This window comes from Genypterus blacodes, unplaced genomic scaffold (assembly GCF_046128005.1).
Source record: "Genypterus blacodes isolate CSIRO-AG114 ecotype Tasmania unplaced genomic scaffold, CSIRO-AGI_Gbla_v1 ptg000105l_1, whole genome shotgun sequence".
In the NCBI taxonomy this organism is placed as follows: Eukaryota; Metazoa; Chordata; class Actinopteri; order Ophidiiformes; family Ophidiidae; genus Genypterus; species Genypterus blacodes.
In genome coordinates, this window is record NW_027466909.1 from 2,349,991 (window position 1) to 2,374,410 (window position 24,420).

The window sequence follows — 24,420 nt, forward strand, 5'->3', positions numbered from 1 at the left end:
TTTGTAATATTACATTTTGCAGTGTATCAATATCACGGGTAACTGTTAGAAGGAGTGGAAGTGTGTGTGAGTGTGTGTGTGTGTTTTGCTTCTCTGCCAACAACTTTAACAACGTTACATTTATAGAAAGTCTTGACATCTGGGGGTTCTTATGAAACATTATATAAGCAAAAGTATGTTTTCTCTGCAGTGTTGATGATTACTGTAAATTAGTGATATTCTATAGCAAAAGGTGAAAGTGTTACATCTGCGTATCTTTTACTGCATCTTCTCCTGTAGTGATATGGCAGTGTGAGCTGTTCTTTAATTCTTTATATTTTGAAATTCCCAAATTCATTGCAGTATTTTATTCCTCCTTTGAAATAATATCTGTAGGACTCCTTCTGATTTGTTGGTCATCTTTTAATGTTTGTTTTATTTATTTTTTAATATTTGGAAAACACCAAATTCGAGTAGGGAACATTAAATCTTTTCCATTATTTTTTTTTTTTTTAGACTTATCCACTTTTATTTAATCAATATTTTATTCTATATTTTCACATTATCTCCAAATGGTCGTCTATCACTAAGTAGCTCCTGGTTCAGATGCAGATTTTATTATTATTATTATTAAATGATCAACAGAGCCTCCTGGAAAGGGAAAGAACTTTGTGAGGTATGGATGAAAAAAGAAACGCAGCGATGATGAAGAGCTCCATTGAAAGCTCAATGTGGAGGTCAGCTTAGAGAGCCAGAGGAGAAAGTTCCCCCAGAGACATTTTAGAGACAATATCTTGATAGACAGAGGACACAGAGAAGACAGAGAGCGAGATGAGACGAGACCTCATGAAGAAAGAAGGAGCTAAGGTCCTCCATTAGTAAACAAACAGAGCAGCTTGAAAAGATGAAGCAAGAACTTTGCCCCCTTGAACCCGAAGGAGGCAGAGAACTCCATGACTCCTCTCTGGAAGTGATCCGAGCGGACGAGTGCCAGCACAAGTTCACGTTAGAGAGAGAGAGTGTTGTTCCACCGCGGGCCTGGGAGATTGAGGAGGGCAGGCCCTCCAGCAGATACGAGGGACAACCAGGGACGGGGCACTAAGGGGATGTACGTGATCTATGGTTGACGTACAGCAAAAACGCCCACATTCCTATTAGAATCTGAAGGGTGGAATCACTCAGGGTGCGTGATTATCCACAGCAAACGTCACAGAGATCTTTCAACCACAAATCTACTGTATACTTGTTTTTAGTCGCCCATAATGCCTCATTAGGTTTTTTAAATGATTTAGATTAAAAAACTCCTTCAGAGAGACGTCACACACAGGCCTCATGCATTTCCCCGTGACCTTGACCTTTGACCCAATTGAAAATGAACTGATAGTGATCCAAATGGGATCAAAAACTCTTTAGGTTCCTGCAGCGACAGACAAGACAGACAATTCGCTGCCCCCCTGCTGAGCAGCGTGGGTTTAATGATAAAGCCTCAATTCTGCAGCAAAATGAATTCCACACCAAGCCTAGGGAATAAATAAACACGGCGAGGATTCAGATGTATGTATAAAATGTTTCTCTTAGCTGGAACATTTTGCCCAACGTGGCATCTGAGGATACATAAAAACTTTGCACAAGAGAGGAAGAACTGCAGAAGAAGAGCGACGCTTGTGCATGTTTGAATCAGTCGACCCCTGACACACAAACACACACATCTGGGTTACATTGACATATATGATAAAAGTAAATTAAGTTTCAGCCCTTGGTGTGTGTGTGTGTGTGTCAGCTGATCCCCGTGCTTTGATGAGGTATGAGGTGACCTGTCACTCATCCTGAGAGTGACACAAAGCTCCAATCCCCTGTTTTGATCTTTAAAGCTTTTGTTTACATTTGGATTACAATCGTAACTTTAAAAGGCACAATCACTGAGCCCCAGTATAAACAAAAGTAAATGGAGCACTTAAAGAAATACAGAATATTAAATATTAACATGCTATTCAAGTTTTTTGGTATTATTATAATAGTACATGTTGAAGTATTAAGCGCTGTTTGTTTGAATAAAAGAGATTCTGAAGTATTATTATCATCAAATGAGACAATTTACGTGAATTTATCTGCTTCGTATTATATTTCTACAAACTTTTATGTTTGGGCCTTGCGATCATTATAATTATTGTTTCAGCTGCTGCAAAAAAAGGTTTTATCGTGTTTTGTATTGTAGGTCACCAGGGGGTCAAGCGCAGTTGATGCAGGCATTGATTCTGGCCCTGGTGCCTGTGCAGCGTATCAGGTGCGTCCCATAAAACGGGATAAAACGGTAGGATGTTTGGGGAGTGATGGGGGGGCGTGCGGTGTGGGGTTACTGCCAGGGTGACGGGGGGGCTCCCTGTGTGCTGGACGCATACTGTTACAAAACACACACACGCACTGCACTGTGGGTGACCTTTGCTGGAGTGAAAGGTCAGCGAGGCAAAGGGAGCCGCGCTGCGGCAACTGAACTGCTTTAACTTCCCTATCTGCAACAAACACGTGTAAAGCATATAAAATGAAGTGATTGTGGTCTGTGTGTGTGTGTGTGTGTGTGTGTGTGTGTGTGTGTGTGTGTGTGTGTGCAGTGTTTCCCTACTGTAAATCCTACGATGGCAGACAGACACGGGGCGTTCTGATCGCATTAGGTTCACCTCAATGGCTTTTCCAGCTATTGTCACCTGACACCGTCGCATTAAATCTGTCCGGCAGAAAGATTAACTACGCCATTCTTTATGCCTTCTGTGGGCGTTCACTCCGAGCGGCAAAGGGCAGGTTAAATCATGTACACGTACACACACACATACACACACACAATTTATGTAGAAAATGTCATTCAAATATATAGCAGTATAAAACTATTCCATCTCCCTCTTTTCACATTTCCAGCTGCTATAAGAGCAACCTAAACAAATGAATAGAGGAACATTTTAATTGATTTAAAATTGTTCAGCCTTGGCATACATGATATTGGCCTGTGTGTGTGTGTGTGTCTTCTCTAATTGTTTTCACACAGGAGTGTGTTGTGAAACAGAGGAAAGAAGAATAAGAAAGGCAAGGCACCATTACACAACTTCATGTAAGAGCGACAGGATAATTATAAGGTTATGGAATTCTCACACACACACACACACACGTTCACACACACACACCCTGCTCTGGGCTTGTCTGTTTCAGCAAGACAGCAGCCAGTGTAGACAACTTCCTCAGAATTTGTGATCAATTTGTGTGAGTGTTGATTGTTCACACTCTGTGTGTGTGTGTGTGTGTGTGTGTGTGTGTGTGTGTGTGTGTGTGTGTGTCTGTGTCTGTGTGTCTGTGTGTCTGTGTGTGTGTGTGTGTGTGTGTGTGTGTGTGTGTGTGTGTGTGTGTACAATGCCGGTCTGTTTCCAGCTACAACACACCAACGGGTACAACCGGCCAGACTGTTGACTCAGCACCCTGCAGTGTGTGTGTGTGTGTGTGTACATGTTGAGAATAAAACAGGACATTAATACCATCTCAGTTTGGATGAGAGTAATGTCAGTGTGACCTTTGAGTCGAGTATCTAAACGGGGTTAAGTTGAGGTCACCTGAACCAAAAGGAAAAAACATCTTCATCTTCACCTTCATCTTTGATGTGACTGCATCAGTAAACTGTATCTATATACTGTACTATATATTGTTTCTGATTGTTAAAGTTTAGATATATTGATTAGATTCTGTGTTTAAATAATAGATGAAGCTGATAAAATACCTGATCCATGAAATTAATGTAATTGATCAGTAAATTATTTTTTGGGATATGACATTACTGCAGGCTGATATCTACAGAAGCCAGTAAGTTACAAGAGGAGCTGATGAAGATGAACTCCAGAGGAAGAGAGTCGATTTGGTCAAAGTCTAAAAGAAGCACAAAGCAGATTGAGAACCCTTTCTGTGTCGGACACTGTTTCCACCTAGGGAGCATTAAGTCTAACTGCACTGTGTGTGTGTGTGTGTGTGTGTGTGTGTGTGTGTGTGTGTGTGTGTGTGTGTGTGTGTGTGTGTGTGTGCGCGTGTGTGTGCACTCATCTCAGGAACTCACACTTTTGGCTTCATGGCATAAATAATTGTTCTATTTTACTGCAGAATCAAATTTCGGATCTGTTCGCCAAGTAGCAAGTACAAGACATACACGAAATGACAAGACAAGCTGAGTACAAATACAAATATGAATAAGAAAATCAGAGTCTCAACTTATGGAAATGGAAAATATATCTTAATGTTTAATCAACAGGATTTCTGTACACTTATATACACATACATGCACATACACACATATACAGTGTGAACACATTTGCCAAATTCACAATATACAGTGTGGATTATACCACAATACAATATGCACAAGATTACAATAAAATAGTATAGGTATATACTGATGCACAATATTATATATACAGTAATAGAGGTATATGCAATCTATACAAGGACATCATTTAAAATGTAACATATTTAAATATGTCTTTTTCATTTCATCTTGTTTCACTTCTTCCGCTTTAGATTGCTAAATAAATGTAAAGAAAGTGAAGCTGCCACCTGATAATACATGATTTTATTGGCAGGTTTTAACATCCATATAAGTGGATGTCATATCAGCATTTTAAAACCTCAGTGTTCGTACACGTTATGCTTTCATACTTACCACATACTCACCAGGGAAAATGTCATGGGAGGAACAACATTAACAAGAGCATTTATATACAGTATACACCGCAGTATGTATTTTTCTTTCCCTTGCTCTCTTGTCGTTTACCTGATTGGCCTCTGCTCTGCTGCATTTCAGAGGCTGCTGACCCTCACACAAAGCTCTGAGCAATTGTGTGTATGCTGAGAAACACAGAAAAATACGCAGTGTGTGTCATGTCACAAAAGGGCGAAAGTCTGGATGGCAGGTAGGAGAGAACGCGCGTCACACACACACACATTTGTAATTTACTGTACACTTGAGTCGACGTGTAAACACAGCGAGGTGGATCTCATCAGTAACTCACACAGACAGCAGGACTGACTGGAGACGTTTAGAGTGAAGGCACAACGACGACCCCTTGTGGTTGGTTTTGAAACAGCACGTTTCACGTCTGCACACTGGACATTTGTTGTTTTTCTAAATTGGAGGATGCAGCGTTGCAGGATTACTTACGGTGGCCGAGAACCGCCACCGCTGCAAATAAAAGAAGCGCTGCAAAAATAAAAAAGCTGGTGTGCAAAAATAAAAAGCTGGTGCAAAAATAAAAAAGGCGATGCAAATAAAAGAAAGTCTGCAAAAAAGAAACGCTACTGCAAATAAAAGAAAGTCTGCAAAAATAAAAAAGTCGGTGCAAAAATAAAAACGGTGATGCAAATAAAAAAGCCACAACGGAAGAGGGTTACCGGGGACTGTTTTTGCCGATGCACCTGTGTGAGTAGAAGACGACGCCGACGCACCTGTGTGAGGAGAAGAAGACGGCGACGACGACGAGAAGAAACTACGAATAGGAAAACGAACTAGAAAGTAAGTGAACATGATAGTGTTTAATGTCGCTACGTGTACTTTTTAATGTGTTATTTGGTTAGGCCAGGTAACCCCAGGTTTGAAGTTGAACTGGAGAATGCCGGTGTATTGTTAGCTTCGGCTAACACGGGGAGACCACTAACGAGAGTGGAAGCAACTGACGGCTACAGCTTATTACTATCGTTGTTGTTGTTGCTTGTATCATTAATAGTCATGCTAACAATAATCTAAGGCGTGGGTAACAATAGTTATTTGGATGAATGTGAAGTTTAAGCTGTGTGAGGTGGCCAGGGACTTTTGTGAAAATACCATGACCATAATGTCAGATTGAGGTATTGAACTGACGGCTAAAATGTTCATGCAATTTAAGTCCAAAGCAACCTAATGATACTTGTTTTTTTTGTTTGTTTTTTGCAGATCATAATGAATTGTCCTTTTTGTGGACACCAGCAGCCTCCGAAACTACTTTGTCGGATTCAGAGGTGATCATCATGAGTCCAAGCTCTGCAGAATTCAGTGCAGCTGATACATTGGTGAGTGCCACATTTGTTGTGTCTTACATTGATTATATTGTAAGTTCTGTCTGAAAATGAAAATGTTTCTAGATTTTACATAGAAGCCATGTTTCTGATGAAACGTGCCAAAATAGCATTTTAAATTACAGTAAATGTTGCAGTGTCCTGGCCTACACATATTTTACAAACTTCAATATTTATGTTCAAATTTGTTCAGCTCTAGTTCTGTCAATCAAATTTGAAGTGCTCACTGATATATTGTTTTTTACTTCCAGATATGGGAACCTGCAGATGGAGAGTCAAGCACTGATTCAGCAGCTCTGGTAATTGTAGCTCCGAAACATAGTCTATCGTTCACACTTAGCCTTGTCTGAAAATATTGTCACACAATCAAGGCTTAAACTACTTAAAAGAATGTGTCACGCTCTGACCTAGAGATCCATGTTTGTGTACATTATATTAAACATTTCATTTTTAGACTGTTGTCAAGACCGCACATTTTTATTGTATTTGATATCAGGAATGTGCTTGCAGCTTCAGCTTGTTTCTTTAAATAAAAAATAAATAAAAAAACTACAGACTGTTCTTTTTTTTTTTTTTTAAGATTTTTTCAGGCATAGACAACTTTATTACAGACATTTGTACGTTGCTTTGGACAAAAGCCTCTGCCAAATGACAGGGGAGAGAAGAAAATGACAGCAGCAATATACAGCAGCAGCAAATACAACACATAAAAAGAAGTTTGTTTTGGTGTTGTCACAACACAAATATGTCCCTAAAATTTTTACAGACCAGCCATGTTTTTCAGGGTGATGTAGTTCTCTACAGCTGATTCCCACTGCAAAGGAGCTCTTACACCACTCTGTCGTTGCAGTTCTCCAAAAAGAGTTTCATGCTCATCCCCAGCAGGAGTTGCTGGCACTGGCATGATGCTGGTGATGTGGTTCAGGGTTTGGGCAGATGCTGGGAAACCACAATTGCTAGGAGCAAGTACAGGAAAGTGTTCACACTGAGCAACACATCAATTAAGTTTCACTTTCATGGTCATTACAATTATCTCCAGAGTTTCTTACAGGACAAGGATGCAGAGACCCAAAGACAAGCAATGATCTTAGGTTAAACTAAGTATCAAATATTAGAGAAAGCATTGCACATGAGGGAAAACTTTATTGTGAATCTTAAATTTTATAATCAAAATGTTACAAAATATTTTCAAGTGCAGTTAAGTACCCACATTTTAGAGCACCACATTATTTCAGTTTTTACGTAATTAATAATAAATAAGGTGACTCCAGGAGGTGAACTTTGTGTTTGCAGGGCTGCCATTGAAGAGATGCCTCTCCCTCAAGTCACTGAACAGATCCATCCAAAATTGGCTCCTAGATAGAAAACACAAATTCATCCAGGTCATCGTTCTTCAAGAGGTTTAGATTAATGTACAAGTCCACTTACTACTGACTCATGCCTTTTGGAGATTTCACTACAATATACCCTTTCCTTTAAAAAGCACAGCAATATACATTAAACTGAGAAATAATATAAATGCATACAGCAAATACAATAATCCAGGGTCAAGTAAAACATAAATGAATTAAAAGTGACAGAAACCTTTGTTTCCGGAACCAGCTTTCAATCCGCTGGTTGGATGTTGAAGTGCCATACATGTGGCTTTAAGCTCCTGCAAACTCGTCTGCATGCTCTGATCTCATGGTACATTGAATGGCGGCCATTATTCCATTTTCAGTGCCGCAATCTGTGCGGAGCCGCTTTGGAAAAACTCCATGCTCAACTACACAGTTGATGTAGTTTTGAGCAATTACTGAAGGGTCGTTGTTCGTCTTTCCACAATTCAGCCACATAATTTTTCTGGAGAAGCCATCAATGCAGCCACTTATGCCAATTCCAAAAGGTTTTAATTTATTATACCCATCAACGTGCCAGGTTTCGTTTGGTCCCATTGAATGATATGCCCTTCGAACAAATCTACGTCTGCAGCGATTCTCTGTTCCACATGGATCCAGCTCTGCCATTAGGTGCATCGTCTTGTCTGACGACAAGAGAGTGTTTCCGTTTCAGAATCTGCAACATCGCTCTATACCCTAAAAGCTGGCCTGATCCCTTTAGCTCCTCGGAAATAGCTGCCTGCACAGTAGCAATTGGAGTGTAGTTGATCCTTCTGGTCAGGCTTGCATGTTTTAGTCTTTTTTGTAGATTGCGAAAACTGACTGATGTGTTGTGTTTGGTTTTCAGTAAGTCCACTATTATTTCATAACTATGGCCCTCTGTGAAATATTTTTGGATAAGTTCATCCACTGGAGTACTAGCTTCAGGACCTGAGGGGTAGGACGGAGGACACTATATTAGAGGCTAAATGATGAACTGCATAATGAACATTTTCAATTTTTACAGAGGTGAATAAATGAGATTGTTAAGATTATCATGTGTGGGTGACATGGTAGTTAGTGATTAGTTATTGAGGAATCAAGCTATTCAATGCACTCGTTAAAGTTAATTAATTGAAAATGTCTTTATATAAAAGTAGCATAGTGCAAAACACTCAAAATTGTTGCATAGGATTTTTTTACAGGGATCAGTAGCCTACTAGACTAAGAAACTTTCTTAATTTTTCATGTCTTCAAATTCATTGTATTCCACATGCCTCTGTTATGGATTTCACCATATGAAGTGGTATATTCATGACTAACAGACAGTATATTCTCTGAAAAAGCATAGCAATCCATCATGTTTAAGAACCTCATTAACTGTCAGAAAGAAATGTACCTTCATCTTGAAGACTCCTTAGGAACCTGACATTTCTACAGCATGAGCCACAATATACCAGGACGGATGGAAGGTTCACCCCACAGAATGGACAAAACATGACCTGGTAAATGACAAAGCAAAAACAGTCAAGTTTAGGATTCAATCTGACATTATGGTCATGGTTCTTTCTCAAAGGTCCCTGGCCACCCCACACAGCTTAAACTTCACATTCATCCACATAACTTCTGTTACCCACGCCTTAGATTATTGTTAGCATGATTATTAATGATACAAACAACAACAACGACAGTAATAAGCTGTCTTCACTGTAGATAGTCACCACAAAACGAGCTCACTCACAGAGTCACAGTCAGATGTTGGTCCAGAAAGTGTGTCTCCAATGCTGCTGAAGCTGTTTGAATCTGAAGCTACTTAAATAAATGAGTGTGATGGCATCACGCTAACAAAACGATGTCATCCAATAACTCAAACTCCAGCTATGATGTCAAACTGACATCTGGTTAGTGGTCTCCCCGTGTTAGCCGAAGCTAACAATACACCGGCATTCTCCAGTTCACCTTCAAACCTGGGGTTACCTGGCCTAACCAAATAACACATTAAAAAGTACACGTAGCGACATTAAACACTATCATGTTCACTTACTTTCTAGTTCGTTTTCCTACTCGTAGTTTCTTCTCGTCGTCGTCGTCGCCGTCTTCTTCTCCTCACACAGGTGCGTCGGCGTCGTCTTCTACTCACACAGGTGCATCGGCAAAAACAGTCCCCGGTAACCCACTTCCGTTGTGGCTTTTTTATTTGCATCACCGTTTTTATTTTTGCACCGACTTTTTTATTTTTGCAGACTTTCTTTTATTTGCAGTAGCGTTTCTTTTTTGCAGACTTTCTTTTATTTGCATCGCCTTTTTTATTTTTGCACCAGCTTTTTATTTTTGCAGCGCTTCTTTTATTTGCAGCGGTGGCGGTTCTCGGCCACCGTAATTACTCCCATTGGTGACGTCATAGCTCGTTTGTGTGTTTTCTCTTTATATCTATACGCTTTTTCATTAAATTGTTAAATATACTGGCCACATCATCTTGTTTGGAGCGTTTGAGGTAAGGGTGCCTTGCGCATGGGCACAGATGTGACATTTGTGGGGAAACGGAAACGACGCGAACCTACAAGCAATTAACAGCACAAAATGAATAAAGTGCAGACGGGTGAGGTAATCGTGCTGACAGTGCAGAGTATAGAGACCATATAAATAGGACAGTCCCGAATTTTAGGTATTTTTAAGTGTCGTGAGTTATTCTAAAATAAGCCCGATTTGTCCTGCATTTCAATGGTTCAGGCTATTACCGGTAGTTTTCTTTTAAAGCGCATGCGCTGAATCCACCAATCACTTGCAGGCCGTAACATGAACGAGCCAATCAGTGCGCTGCCTGTGTTTGCGCTGTCTGTACGCCTGTTAGCATACCTGAGATAAGTCATTAGCTTAGCCACACCTGTAAGCTAGTTAGCCAAACAACCGTGTACATTTAACGAAGAACTCCAAAAAGAATTTAAATTCTCACATTAAGTAGCGCGTTTGCTTCAGACTCCGGCAGAGTTATATGTCCGGTGAAATAGCCGAATCACAAATTAATTCGTTTTTATTTATTTTGGAATGGAATGCGCTGTTTTTTTGGAGAAACTACGGAAGAACAAATACGCGCCTTTAAAGAGGAACGCAAGTTAAAAATACACGACACAGAAGACAAGAACAAGTCACGGTAAGTCACAATATTTATTATAAGTATTATTTTGTCGACCTACTGTGACGTTATTTTGACATGCGCGTGATGAGTTTTGACGTGTGTGCGTGTGTGTATGTATGTGTGGGTGTGTGTGTGTAATACAACTCCGTGCTACAAGAAATGATTAAAAAACAATAAATCGTAATTTGAAAGTAAATTCATGAATATCTCAGTTCAGTGTCTATACAGTTTGCACTGGTTGAAAATTACACTCCACTAGAGGGCAGTGTAACTTAATGAGGCAGCTGAATGAAGTACTGCTCATACTAACAGGCTGCCAATGTGAAAAAGAATAGTGTACTATGGTATGTCAGAGTGAACTGTACACACACACACACGCACACAGATACACAATATGTCAACCTCTCACTTTGCCCTCTCATAGTTCACTGCAACTGCTCACACTCGGTTGTAATCATGTGTGTGGGAGAGAGAAAGAGGGACAGAGAAGGAAAAATAGCCCAAAGCAATGGTAGCTAAATGTATATAGGGTTTTGTATTGGAAACTTCTGAGAGATTATTGTTTTGTAAAGCATGTTTGAGCAAGTTTGACATCTTCAGACCAAAACATTTGTTATTTCTGCGCTGTAAACACTCTTGTGTAGTTCCTCCTAGTGTGTGTTGTGGGGGCTGCTGGAGTGAGGAGGAGGAGCTTGAATAATGTATGTGTTTTTGGAGGCCACCTCAGGAGAGTCTGTTTATAAAGAGACGCTTTAAAGAAGCTCCATGACCAACTCATGTACGGGAAACCATTAAATATACACAAGCTGGTCGGACAAAACACCGCAGGCCTCCAGAGCCCCGAGCCTGTTATTAACCACAGAGCGTCATCCTGAGCAGACGACAAAGACGTTCATTCATCTGTCTCGTTTGTTCTAGATCAGGGGTATTCAACTAAAATGTAAAGAGGTCCAGTTAGAGATAATTTCTTGAAGCAAAGGTCCGGAAGATCATAATGTCTAACTATTTAGTGGGATATATGTTGAAGTAGCCTAGTGGTTGTATCAAAATTGGCGTGTAATCAATGATTTATTTTTATTTGTTGGGTACTAAATCATGGAAAACATTTGAATCTATGAGTGCATCTAGGAAAGACCCACATCCTCCAGCTGAGTACAGTACCCAAGCAAACAGACTTCTCGTGGTGCTCATTACTTACAATAACATCCAGGTATTCCCCTATGAGTTGTGCAGTGTGTCTTCAAATCCCATTTTGATTAAATTGGGTTTGTTGCTCCACACACACACACACGCACGCACACAAACACCCACACACACCTTGTATCAGGCTCAGTTTGTACAGCCAGAGTTGCTCATTCTGATTCTCTAAGTGTTTACATCCAGGTTGCAGAGTAATAGAGATAACTATTAAATGGAGAGAACATTCAAACCACTTTAGGTTTAAACAATAAGTTTATAATTTAAGGACAAGGACTACAACATACAAGTATGAGGAAAATAAAATAGTTCAAATCCCATTAAAACTACTTTTAAGAAAGCTTAATATATATTGCGGGAAATTGTTTTCTTTTTAAGAAAATATAAGTTGTGCGACTTAACTAGACAAACTCAATCACCCGTCTGCGTGTAGAGTAGCAATGTTTACCGCCAAGCTGAATGTTTGAGGAAAGGAAGAGAGTGTGAAGACTAAACATGCTCCCCTATGCACATAAGTACTTCAGATGTAACCATGTATGTTTACTGTACGTGTGTGTAGTATCTCCAAATTCTTTCATTTACTGCGTCATCGTGTCATTAATAATCCATGGAGCCTTTTATCTTATAAAATTTACAGGCTTTTGAAATGGGAATATAAAAACCGGAGTCATTTCCCCCCAAGTGCATGTTTAGCCTACAGGCTGTGGGTGAGGGAGCGGCTCCTCTCACCCATTAGGTGACCCTACACGCCGCCTTCACCCAAGCTGACCCCCACAAATAGGTTGCTAATAGACGCTTACGTGAAGTATGTCGCTTTAACCTTTTCAGGAAATACGAGTTTGTGCAAAGTGGAAAGTTATTGCATATATATGGCGTGTTAGATACATGCACACACCCCACCCCCCACCCTCGCTCCTGCTACAATGATTTAATGGAGGATTGGGGCCTTTATTGCTGCGAGCGTTTTACCGTCCATTTACAGTGAAGCCTCCTCTCCATCCTCCTCCACAACGGGTGGGAGTTAAACCCTAAAAGGCCGCGCTCCAGCAGATACATCATGCCCCCCCCCTACCCCTCCCCTCTAAGTCCAACCATCTCTCTGACACACACAAACATGCAGCACTTGCTCACTTGGCTCCTTGGCAGCCCTCGCTGGAACTCTGGATATCGCCGGTGAAACATTAAGCAGGGATCGTAGGTTCCATTACACTGGCCGAGCATCTGAATCCTTCCGTCTCGTGCTAAATGGAGAAGCCATGGTTCAGCATTCCAACATCATTTGACTTTCACGCCATGAAACTTTAATGAATGTGCCTTTACGACGTGTATGTGTGCGTGTGTGGCAGCATGACCTCACTGATCTTAATGCTGTCCCTGTGGTTTTCGTGTGTGTGTGTGTGTGTGTGTGTGTGTGTGTGTGTGTGTGTGTGTGTGTGTGTGTGTGTGTGTGTGTGTGTGTGTGTGTGTGTGTGTGTGTGAGCATTGGCACTTACTAGAGCACGAGGAAGAATTACCCAGCGTAATGTTTATATCACCGTCGTTTGATTTTTCAAGACCACAAAACTTCAGATTAACAGAACACACAGGGCCTATATGTCAGAACCTATGTGACATTCTGTGACAGTGAAGAAGAGGTTGATTCTTCTTTGTAGTTTACCTTAAGTATTATCTTTTTGAGAAAAGCAAGATTATTCTGATCTTTGAGAATTTATATATTTTATGAATTGTTTGATTGTTTACAGCTTCATGGTTCATTCATTTAGTTCTGATCTTTGATCAAATTTCACTACTATTTCACTCCCTGAGTATGAGTGTTGTGTGAATGTTCCAATCATTCCTATTGAGACATTGGTCATAACCAAAAATCAAACTTGAAAGTGTTTTGGCTCAGGTATTTTGCTTTCAAATCCAGTGTCTTGACTCGATCCTCCTCTAGATGGCAGTAGAGGCACACGGTTGGTCCGCTCCTCCTCGCCCCGGCTGCTCCGCGCCACAGTCCGGTCTGTGAGCCTCTGTCACCGGCCTGTAACTGTCTGAGACGGAGCACCAGGCCTCATCATCCCAACAAGAAATGTGAGAGGCTGTGTGTGTGCGTGTGTGCAGCTCTTTCACCCCATATTCAATTTTATGTTACTACACATTTCACACACTTTATGATTCCACGCATGTTTATGTCAGAAACAAAGAATGTAAGGCAAACAGTAGAGATTTGTTCACTAATAGAAGAGACACATTAAAACAAATAAGCTTTTTGAAGTTTGTACTTTTGTCACAAATATACAGAAATTAACACCACTTTTTATTTGGAGGACAAATCTGTAAGACAACTAATGCAATAAATTTAAACCATTAAAAAGGTCATTTCTTTCAGGATTTAACTTAAATATGATGAATCAGCTGTTTAACATCAGAGGCTTTTTAATGTGTGTGACATCACCTCACACAGAGGGTGAGTGTGTGATAAATGTGTCAAAGCTTCTTTACTAATGTGTCACAGTTTAAGGTTTAGTTTTCTCTGGTGCCTTCAGGGACTGTAGGAGGAAACGGGTTCGCTCAGTGTTGATCCCCTCTCATGTGTTTGTTCATAATGTGTGAAGCAGTTCGACACATCAGGAAACAGGTTTGCAGAGACGCATTCACCACATGGTTGTAGTGTGTTTGTGTGCGTGTTGCATACATAAGTGCTGTACAGTGCCGTGCCAATGCTAAGAAGGCCTGAGAACGGCGGCAGAAAACACAGGTGCCGGGGCTCTTTTTAAGCTGCTCAGCCCCTCTGTCCACTCGGTGTGCACAAGGCGAGAGATCACAGCCTGCACCCATCTCTCCCCCCCCCCCCCCCTCCCCCCCCCCACACACACACACACACCAGGCTATGCGCGTGCATGTGCGTTTGAGTGAAGGGGGGTCATGTTCGCTTGAGTAAGCCAGATTTGGGTTTGCTTTCATGTTATGCTTGTTTTAAAAAGATGAAGCTTGTGCAACGGCGCTCCACACTAAGAAGCATTAGACCAAAGCATTTCTTCACCTCCCCCTCAAACACACACACACATGCACACACACACACTACCTGGCTTTGACAGAGAGAGATTTGATGACATGATTTCATCTGCCTATCTGTAGCCTGTATGTAATGAGCTCACACACAGTGATGTGATCCTAATGCCTGTTTTGACCTCAAACGTTATTTTCCCCAAGAGCACATTTTCAAGTCTTGCGATGAAGAATTGTGTGTGTGAGTGTGGAGGGAGTGAGCAGTTGGTAACTGACAGCAGGTGCATGGCGCCCATCAATGCTTACGAAGCACACAATTCGTAACACACCTCAAACTCCCACACAGACTGAGGTCACACACCCTCGACCTGACCACAGTTTGATTCCTTTAATATATGTATTCATGTCCCTGAGTTAACATATTATTGATTTGCCCCTCCCTCACATGATGATGTAATGCTGCAGCCTCTTCTCAGATGTGTTTCTCATGGGCAGATGTTAATTTAGGCCTTCAACAAGTTACGGTTGAATGGTGGAGCTCTGTGTCTTTCACCTAAAGGCCCTTTATGGAACCTGCATACACACTGAGGAGAAAATGGGTTTGGTTTACAATATCGGGCTGTGTGTGTGTGTGTGTGTGTGTGTAATACCCCCCCACCCCCCCTACTAGCATTAACTCAAAGTATCCATATAAATCTGGATTTCACATTCAAATAATTCCTTTTTGCTGTTGTTGAGGTTCTTCCCCTGACATGCGCACTCCCACGGGCGGAAAATGCGCAAAAAAACACACACTCACTCACACACATTCCGTCCCCGTCCTGTGTGTTGTCTTCTCCCATTCTGCTTGACTCTCGTGTAAGTATCACACACACAGATTACTCCTCGCTAAGTTCTTTTGTCTTGTGATCCATATTTGAGCTGACAGATCACGAACAAGACCCCCACCCTCGCCCCCCGCTGTCAGTGACCCCGGCCCGGCAACAGATAGACTCACACTTCTTCTCCTTCTTCTTCTATGCTTCCAGTCTGCCCTACATACGTTCACAACAACCATAATATGCTTTTGTATTTAACGCAATCTAACATACATGAATAATTTAAGTATAAAAGCTACAAAGTTTGTGTTTTATCTCGCTTATTTCACTTTTTCTGCTCGGGTAACTTCACTTCCTATCACGCGCTTTATACGCAATATTCCCCAAACATACACCCGTAAGTTTAATGAAAGCTTGTCGCGCGAATGTGCCTGATCCGGCCCTCGTTTGGTATTCATGAGGCCCTAATCTGCGGCTCCATCTCCCGCATATCCGTCCCTATAATCCCCGTGTTCGTCTTTAGAGCGATAAAAAAAAAAGAAAGAGAGAGAAAAGGCCCCCAAAAAAGAAGCTTTAATTTAATCTCAATCATAGCCGGGACTTGTCACAGCCAATAAAACTTGTGGAGTGCGTAAATGGAGAAGAGGAGGAGGAGGGGCAGAGGTGGGGGTGTGTGTGATAAGGGGGTCCTGGTGGTCGGTGCAGCTTTGCCGCGGCCCCTCGGTGGCTCTTGATAGGCCCTATCTGTCCCCGCCAGGCCGCGATGGCTTTGAATGAACGCGCAGATTGACTTCATCCGCCACTACGGTCGCCCGGTTTGTTTGCGGGATCACAGGCGCGCAGGCCCGCACAGTTCTGAGGCCCATCTGCGGCTGAAGCGTCTGAAGCTTTGCACTCTGTTTGTTTTTAGGGTTCGACCGGAATCCATCTGAGGGAGACTTGACACATGAGCTCAGCGTGATACTGATATGATGTATGCAGAATTCAGACAGGAGCCGTAAAGTTGTGTCGTTGTGATCGAGTTCAGGATCAGGATGTAGCAGAGACACACATGGATCATTCTGGAATATGTTATTTATTATCAATACTGTCTGTCACGATTCATTTGACCCGAATTCAAACCTTATAGTTAAAAATTGGAAGGTGATTGTGTATGAAACGCTTTCCTGATCTCTACTCAAATTGGTTTTCACCTAACCACACACACACACACACACACACACACACACTCTCAAGCACACACACAGAGCCCAAACTATTTAATATTTTAGAATTCAAACTATATTTAGAAATAGCAGGATGTATGAAAAAACAAATATCCCCTTTTATATCCTGTGTGTGTGTGTGTGTGTGTGTGTGTGTGTGGGTGGGTGGTGCTGCTGTTATTGCAGACACACAGCTTGTCCCTCTACGGTGTTAGTAAAGCGTGTAAGCTTGGTGAGACTTGTCAAAGTGACGCGGAGGTTTGACCCTTTTCTTCTTCTTCTTTTTTTGCCGATCACCTCTAAGTTATTTACTTTCTGATCTCAAACACATGCAGGACGCCGACACACACACTCACAGCAGCAACGTTTAAATCAGAGTTGTGTGTGGTGGATATAAAGTGTTTATAGTGGAGGTGAAGTCTGCTCGTCCCCATAGTTCCCTGCAGCAGTGTCCTGGTGTCCTGCAGCAGATCTGGCCGGCCTGCAGCATAATTGCTCGGGGATTTAGATGGAAGGGGACCGCAGGAGAGAAAGCCTCTTTTTTTTGGAGGGGGAAATGGTTCTCGTCCGAGGAAGAAAAGCTCTTTTCAGCGGGCCACAATGGGAGATTGGGACGGGGGCGGAGTCCCATCGTGATTAGCCCATTTAATGGCGCGTTTACTTAATTTCTGTATTCACCAGCAACGGTAAACAAAAGGGGAAATAGCACTCACATTTTTTAAAGTGCTGCATGACGTTGACGTTTGTCAGAATGCGTGTAGCTTTACGCACAGAGGCGGACATAGATGCAGCGCGACGCTACCCCGCTTGAACCGTAAGGAAAAGCCTTCGTCAGGGTAAACAAATATTTAACATGTGGATTAAGCGCCTCTCTCTTTACAAAAAAAGAGCAAAGTCTGACACGGAAAACACATCTTTACGCTTAGACCCCAACAGCAAAAACCCAGTCAATGCTTCCTTCCACATTACGTCATTAATGAGCCAATGCGGACACTTTTATCAGCTTCCTTGTGCGTGAATACAGTATTTCACTCAAGGACGTATGCATTAAACATAAAGGCCACGCAGACAGAAACACGGAGTGAGCGGATGTAGATGAGGGCTGTGGGCGACCCCGGGGCCGGGGAGGGGGGTTGGGGTGTATCACATGTATAGAGGCCATATTTCAGGTATCATATGGTAACTTTCTGTGTATCTGTGACGTCATCAATGTTATTATAACTCTTACACCCCCTCCCTCTCTCTGACACACACACACACAGCATAAAACAACCACACAAAGCAACAACAAAAACGCCCGCAGCATTCGATCGTTTTAAGTTTTGACAAATATTTTATGTAGGAACACCAAGTCAAGAAAAGTGAGGGAGGGATAGAAAAGAGGATCAGACGGAGGAGGAGGAGGGGGGAGGAAGAGAGGAGGGAGGGGAGGAGGGGGAGAGCAATAGTTATGTACAAGCATATTTCTACACGTATAGTACAGACCGGGAGAATGATCGCATCATTTGAGATATACATAATTCAATATAAAATTTTGAAAATAAAAATAAAAATCTGATACAGTCATAAACGATTCCGCTCGACAATTTTTTTCATTTTTTTTCCTCTTTTCTTTGACCACATGTACCCCACACAGGCAGTGACAGAAGAGTGTGTGTGTGTGTGTGTGTGTGTGTGTGTGTGTGTGTGTGTGTGTGTTCAAAAAAAGGTGCTTACGACTCAAAATGATTGTCTGATGAACATAAAGAAAAATAAAACAAAACAAAACAACAGGATTGCATCTTGTCTGCGTGGCGGCTCCTTCACCATCACCACCATCATCACCGTCACGGAGCTCTCTGTGTGTGCGTGTGTGTGATCTTGTACTTATCCCCTCTGAGCGATGTTCCTCGCGAGGACAAAAAAATCTTGAATTCTGCTTATTTTTCCCTGATCACGAAATTAAAAAATAATAATAAAAAATTAAAAAAATAAACGTCATGCAAGTAGTCTAGTGGTGATGGTGATGGTGGCGTGGGGGATGAAGAGGAGGGGAAGGCGTGGGGTCCTTTTGAAAGCGCTTTTTAATAAAAAAAAAAACATAAAAACAAAAAAAACCGACGTGCTTTTATCTCTTTTATTTTAATATTTATATCAATCGGTCCTTTTTTCATCCGAGATATTTCATAAGTCTTTTTTTCTTCTTCTTCTACTTCTTCTTCTTCCTCTCAGGTCCATATTCCCTGTAAATATTTCTCTTTTTGTTTGTTTTTGCGTGTCTCGTCTCGTCCACGCGTGTATCATACGTCGCACTCCGAGTCGCTGGACGTGACGGACAGGATGGACGTGCCGGTGTCCACTCGCTCTGTCATGCTGGAGACGCTGGTTGTGGGACTGGCGGCGGTCGAGGGCGACTCGGCCGAGCTGTGCGGGGTGAGCCCGGCCTCCGACAGGGACCTCATGCCGCTCGGTCCTATTGCTTGGTGCTGGAGCCTGAGCGGAGGGAGAAAAGGGGGGGAATCGAATAGAGAAGAGACGGCAATTAGAACCTGAGAATGTCTCCCCCCCTCCATCACCCCCCTGTTACCCCCACACACACACATCACCCTCCTCCTCCTCCTCTTCCTCCTGCAAAATAGGGATTCAAACTCGCCTTTCTTCCCCTGTGCCGGCCCCAGCCATGCATGCATGCCTTTATCAAACAGCTTCCAGGGGACAAAACGCAGCACTATTAGACTACCAAATGCTGCGAGGGATGTAATGAGTTTTAGGCCACGCAAACGTGCAAATCGCGCTTTAAACTACTTGTAATGTCGCTGCAGGGAGAGGAAGAAGAAGAAGGAGGACAAAACTATTTTACTTGGTGTGTTTTTGAGCGTTATCGTGGCGTTACACAACCTCAGGGACGGTCTGTGTCTGCGTTTCATTCAGCGATTATTCGTCTTAATCGTTTTAATCGCTGCACGTTTGATCAGACAAAAACTCACCAAGTCTGTGAAATTAGAAAAAAAGATTACCCCAATAAAAATCGATGTCTGTGTGTCTTAAACGTGCCACGCAGAGATGTAAACAGGAGTGTGTGTGAGGCTGTGAGTGAGTGACGTGGAGATCCAGGTTATACTCAATCATCCTAAATGTTTCTCTCCAGCCCACTCAGGATAATAACTCCATGGCTGTGGGATAATAGCGGCCTGGACATATATCTCTTCATTTAGCCCAAAAGATTAAAACAGCATTATATGGCTTAGAGCTCTATGGGGGTATTTTCTAATCAATTATAGCATTTCAATGGAATGATACCACACTTAATGTTATGAATACAGCCTATGTTTTTAAATCACCAACGCTTTTATACGCATGCTCGGTTAATGCTCCTGGAATATCCAAAATATCTACAATAATATTTCTCTGTGATATATAAGAACAATCTATGTGAGTGCAATAGAATTAGTATATTATATTTTAACATTATTTTAAAGAATAAACCTAATGTTTAAAACGATACATGTGCGATCCTTGATATTATCGATTATAGTCCATTATAATAAATCCAACCAGCATGTATAGGAAAAACATAATGTACTATTTTAATAAACATAAAATAAAATGTCTACTAACGTCAGAAAATGTATATTTAATTGCAAAATATAACAAAGCTCTTTAGATATAACTCGCTGTGTGGCCAACTACATATATGTATATAATTATACATGTATATAATTAGATGAAACAAGCCAGTGTGTGTGTGTGTTTCATAGCTGTGTCTGATTGTAAACACAGGATCTTCACATTAATGTGTGTGTAATTGCAGTGTGCATTTTAGGCCGACCCTTTATATTATACTACACACCAACCAAATAAACAAGCTGCTGGAATACAGATTGACAGCGCGCAACAATATGTGATGTATTTATTAGAGTTTTAATAAAGTGACACATGTGGACACCAAACCTGCATATTTACCAAACATGAATGCTGCCATTGTATTTTATAATTCCATGTTAAATTGCCATAATAGTGTCTACGTTCGTACATAAATGTGTCAGGTCCATGTGTGAAGGTGTTTGTAATTTAAAAACACCATAATCTATATTTCTAAACGCACTTTGGTGTATTTGCAGTAGCAGAGTTCGCTGTTTATGCCGGTTCGACTTCCAAACTAAAATGTCGCCGCCGCAGCCCCGTCCCTCCCCCGCTCCTCTCCTCTCCTCTCCGCTCCGCTCTGTCCGACACACACACACTGTCAACAGAACTACGCGTCCCGATCTGTTCTTTTCATAAATAAAAGCATTCTCCACACACTTCCCCCCGTGTTTGTGAGCTGTCAGTGCGGTCACCAACCTGTTCTTTGCCGCCGCTGCTCTGTCTCGTTGCCTCCGGTTTTTAAACCAGTTTCCGACCTGTGTGGGAGTGAGTCCAGTGGCTTGAGCCAGTTCCCTTTTCTTGCTTGGGTTCGGATACGGGTCCTGGAGGTACCACTCTCTCAGCAGGCTCCGTGTCCGCTCTTTGAAACAGTGCGTCTTCTGCTCGCCGTCCCAGATGGTCCGAGGCAGCGGAAACTTCTTTCGCACCCGGTACTTATCGACCGGTCCGAGGGGACGACCGCGGAGCTTCTCGGCCTCCTGGTAGTGTGCTTCCAGCCACATGGCTTGCAGTTTGCCGTGCGAGTCCTTAGTGAACTTGTGGTTCTCCAAGATGTGGTAGAGGTCTCTGAAATTCCCCGTGTGGAACGCCACCACGGCCCGGGCGCGCAGGATGGACTCGTGCTTGTTGATCGCCTCGCATGCTCCCGGAGCTACGGGCAGGGACCACAGGAAGCGGCCCAGCCGCTCGATGTCCCCGGTCTCCTCCAGCGTCTCGCAGACGCTCGCCACCTGCTCCGGGGAGAAGTTGAGGGTTGGTAGTTGAAACATGGACAAGTCTTCTGGAGACCTGGTGGAGGGAGCGCTGTTCGCCAGGAGCAGAGGGCGATCAGCGAAGTTTGGCAGGAAGAAATGGGAGGGATAAAGCTCTAAAGGGGATCTGAAAACCATGGAAATGACCTGAGAGAGAAAGAAAATTATCGAGAAAAAGGAAAAACCGAAAAAGTACGGCCAGTAAAAAAGATTGAATGATTCAATGGCTATCGCCTAATGACACCAGCCTCATAATATCTCCCCCCTAAATCCACCGTTGAGTGTAGCATTGAAACATTTTGTTTCCCTTTTCTATTGGTCTTCTTGGTGTCGTTGTAGCGTTGTCATGGCAGCCCTGCCAATCACTGTCAAGCGTGCCAATCATTAGCCAGTACGTAGCGCGAGGCTTTCACCACTTGTGCAGCACGCACGGGGGGTTATCAGAGTCTGCGATCTCCACAGCAACCCTCCCACCGCACCGCACCGCGCCGCGCCGCACCGCACCGCACCAGCGCGTCAGCCACAAGCCAATGCGCGCAGATCTGCTGAATGGAATGAGCAATTAGAGGGTGGAATATTATTGCGATCTTAACGAGGCTCGTTAAAGCTAAAGAAGATATGTAGACCGGAGATGCTTAGCGGAGAGGGGAGGGGGAGGGAGGGAGGAGAGGGAGCTTTAAAAGGGGACAAGTGGACAACCAATGACTGCAGCACGGAGCTCAGGCTTTCAATAGAACCGAGTCAATTTGCAGATTATCTTTGCATAGTTTGGTGTGTGTGTGTCTGTGTGTGGCTACTTTTTATCCTTTTAAGTCATCAGTTCTATTTTTGCTCAGACGAAGGGAAGGCGCTGAGGTCTTCTCGTGTTTTCCTTCAGGTTATCACCTATTATTTTCCTATTTTCCACAGATCAAACTGTCTCACTGCCCTGTAGTCTGTTGGCTTTTGCCCCGGATCTGCTCTGATATAATTACAAATATTTCCCGACTGCATTTTCACGCCATTGTCTGAGCGCCGGTTTGTCCTCAGCCTCCACCGTGTTGGACGGAGTGCTCGTCCGGGGCTGCGGGGCTGAGTGAGTGACGCCGCTCTCTGCTCCTGCTGTCCCCGGCCTTTGCCTCGGGGACGCCGGGCGCTGCGGCCCGGACCTCCGCCACTCTCTTCCTTTCCAAACTAACACAGTCTGAGCTTCCAAACGAATATCGATGCTCGCCGTCGTGTCGATTAAACAAAGATAATAAGGCGTTTCAATGCGTGAACTAATTCACCATGCAGTGGCATCGACCTTTAGTAAATCCTGCCTTTAATTAAGACCATTTGCAACTGGAATTACAATCACATCGCCACATGAAAGCTTCTTGGAGGCATAAAAGCACTTTTCATGTATTTGATCTCGACATGATCAGTGTCCGCTCCGAGTCACAGGACTCGGCTTATAACGGTAGCCCCGCGGTATGATTTTCATGTTTGTGTCTTAAAGCGCCTCATATTTAGACACGGCTTAGGAGGGTGTTAAAATAGTGCGAGTTCACTCCGAGACGAACAGTGCTCACATTGTGAACGAGCCGCGTATAGCATCTAGACTCCGCTTAATCCGCCCTCAATAAAGCTGACATAATGATCCTAAGCCGCCTTTCTCCAAAATCATTCAGGAATTCAAAACTTTTCCTTTCCCTCTCCCAGATTTGCACAATCTGCGTCCCCGGCCTGATAGACCGCAGACTGCAGACTGGAGGGACAGTGAGTAACCCGGGGCCACGCATGTAAACATATATAAATAAACATATATATGCTGCCTGTTTGTTTTCCCTATAAAATCATAACTGGCTGATTTACAAATTGCACAATTACGCACGTTGGCTCACTTTTACGCACGAGTGTTTATCGGGTAAAGGGGGTTTAACTCGAGCAAATACAAGTGTGTGAAAGTGTGTATCTGTGTGTGTTGGATACACAACAGGGTGACGATGAGGTCAGATGTTTGTTGTGCGTGCATGACTTTTGGGGAATTGTGCGTGCGCGTGCACGGTACGGTATGTAAGATATGTGTGAGTTTGCACCGAAAAATCCGTGCACGGAGCAGTTAGGCGAACCTCAGGGAGGACTAATGCCAAGTGGCACTTGGATTTGTCCAATTGGAAAGCTCCGTGGACTGGAAGTAAAGCCTGGTATTTCCACGGTGGTGTTAAAACTAACCTCTTTCTCTCACTCACTCACTCACGCACACACACACACACACACACACACACACAGACACACACACATACACACACACAGGGCGATCCCTGCATTAGGTTAAGAGCGAGCTTAGCGGCGCTTCTCCGAATATGCAAAGCCTCCCTACCTGCCTGGGTTCCTGCACCAATTTGGGTGATCACCATTCAGGCCGGGGCTCCAGGTATTACCAGCATTATGTTTTTGGAGGAGCCTTGTTAGGAAAGAGCCCTCGCAGGCAATTCGGAAATCACTCCATAGCAGAGCGACCAGAGGTGAAATGTAAAACCTGAATGGGAGCCGGGGGGGGGGAGGGGGGGCACTGGTAATTCACATTCTTTTACATGGCTTTTGTTTACGTTAAGCATGTAATTAACACCCCCCAAACAAGTTTATTCACCTGCTGTAATTGTGTGTTTATCCGAGGGGCTCACTGAATGTTCCGAGCAGCGGGAGGCGAGAGCTCTGAATGAGACACGGAGCATTTAGCGGCTTCAGCTCCAAAAACACCTCCAGACTCAAACAGAATCTTACACGCTGACACACACACACACACACACACACACAGAGACG

At 43.0% G+C, this 24,420-nt stretch overlaps 1 protein-coding gene and 2 long non-coding RNA genes across 4 annotated transcripts; 1 reads left to right on the forward strand and 2 right to left on the reverse strand.

The window, feature by feature from the left end:
- The first annotated feature begins 5,268 nt into the window (after nucleotides 1-5,268).
- On the forward strand, nucleotides 5,269-6,443 carry LOC143008485 (uncharacterized). Its single transcript, XR_012964592.1, has 3 exons — nucleotides 5,269-5,515; nucleotides 5,933-6,048; nucleotides 6,306-6,443. It is a non-coding gene; the product is annotated as an uncharacterized LOC143008485 (long non-coding RNA).
- Nucleotides 5,907-9,605, reverse strand: LOC143008484 (uncharacterized). Of its 2 annotated transcripts, XR_012964591.1 has the most exons (4): nucleotides 9,457-9,605; nucleotides 8,812-8,914; nucleotides 7,265-7,409; nucleotides 5,907-7,010 (listed from the first exon to the last, which is right to left on the reverse strand). It is a non-coding gene; the product is annotated as an uncharacterized LOC143008484 (long non-coding RNA). The 2 variants fall into 2 exon arrangements; XR_012964590.1 differs by lacking the exon at nucleotides 5,907-7,010 and having other exon boundaries at nucleotides 7,178-7,409.
- A 9,433-nt stretch (nucleotides 9,606-19,038) lies between these two features.
- On the reverse strand, nucleotides 19,039-21,771 carry six3a (SIX homeobox 3a). Its single transcript, XM_076160413.1, has 2 exons — nucleotides 21,080-21,771; nucleotides 19,039-19,231 (listed from the first exon to the last, which is right to left on the reverse strand). The coding sequence occupies exons 1-2, from the start codon at nucleotides 21,769-21,771 to the stop codon at nucleotides 19,039-19,041; spliced, it is 885 nt and encodes a 294-aa protein (XP_076016528.1).
- Between the last annotated feature and the right edge of the window lie 2,649 nt (nucleotides 21,772-24,420).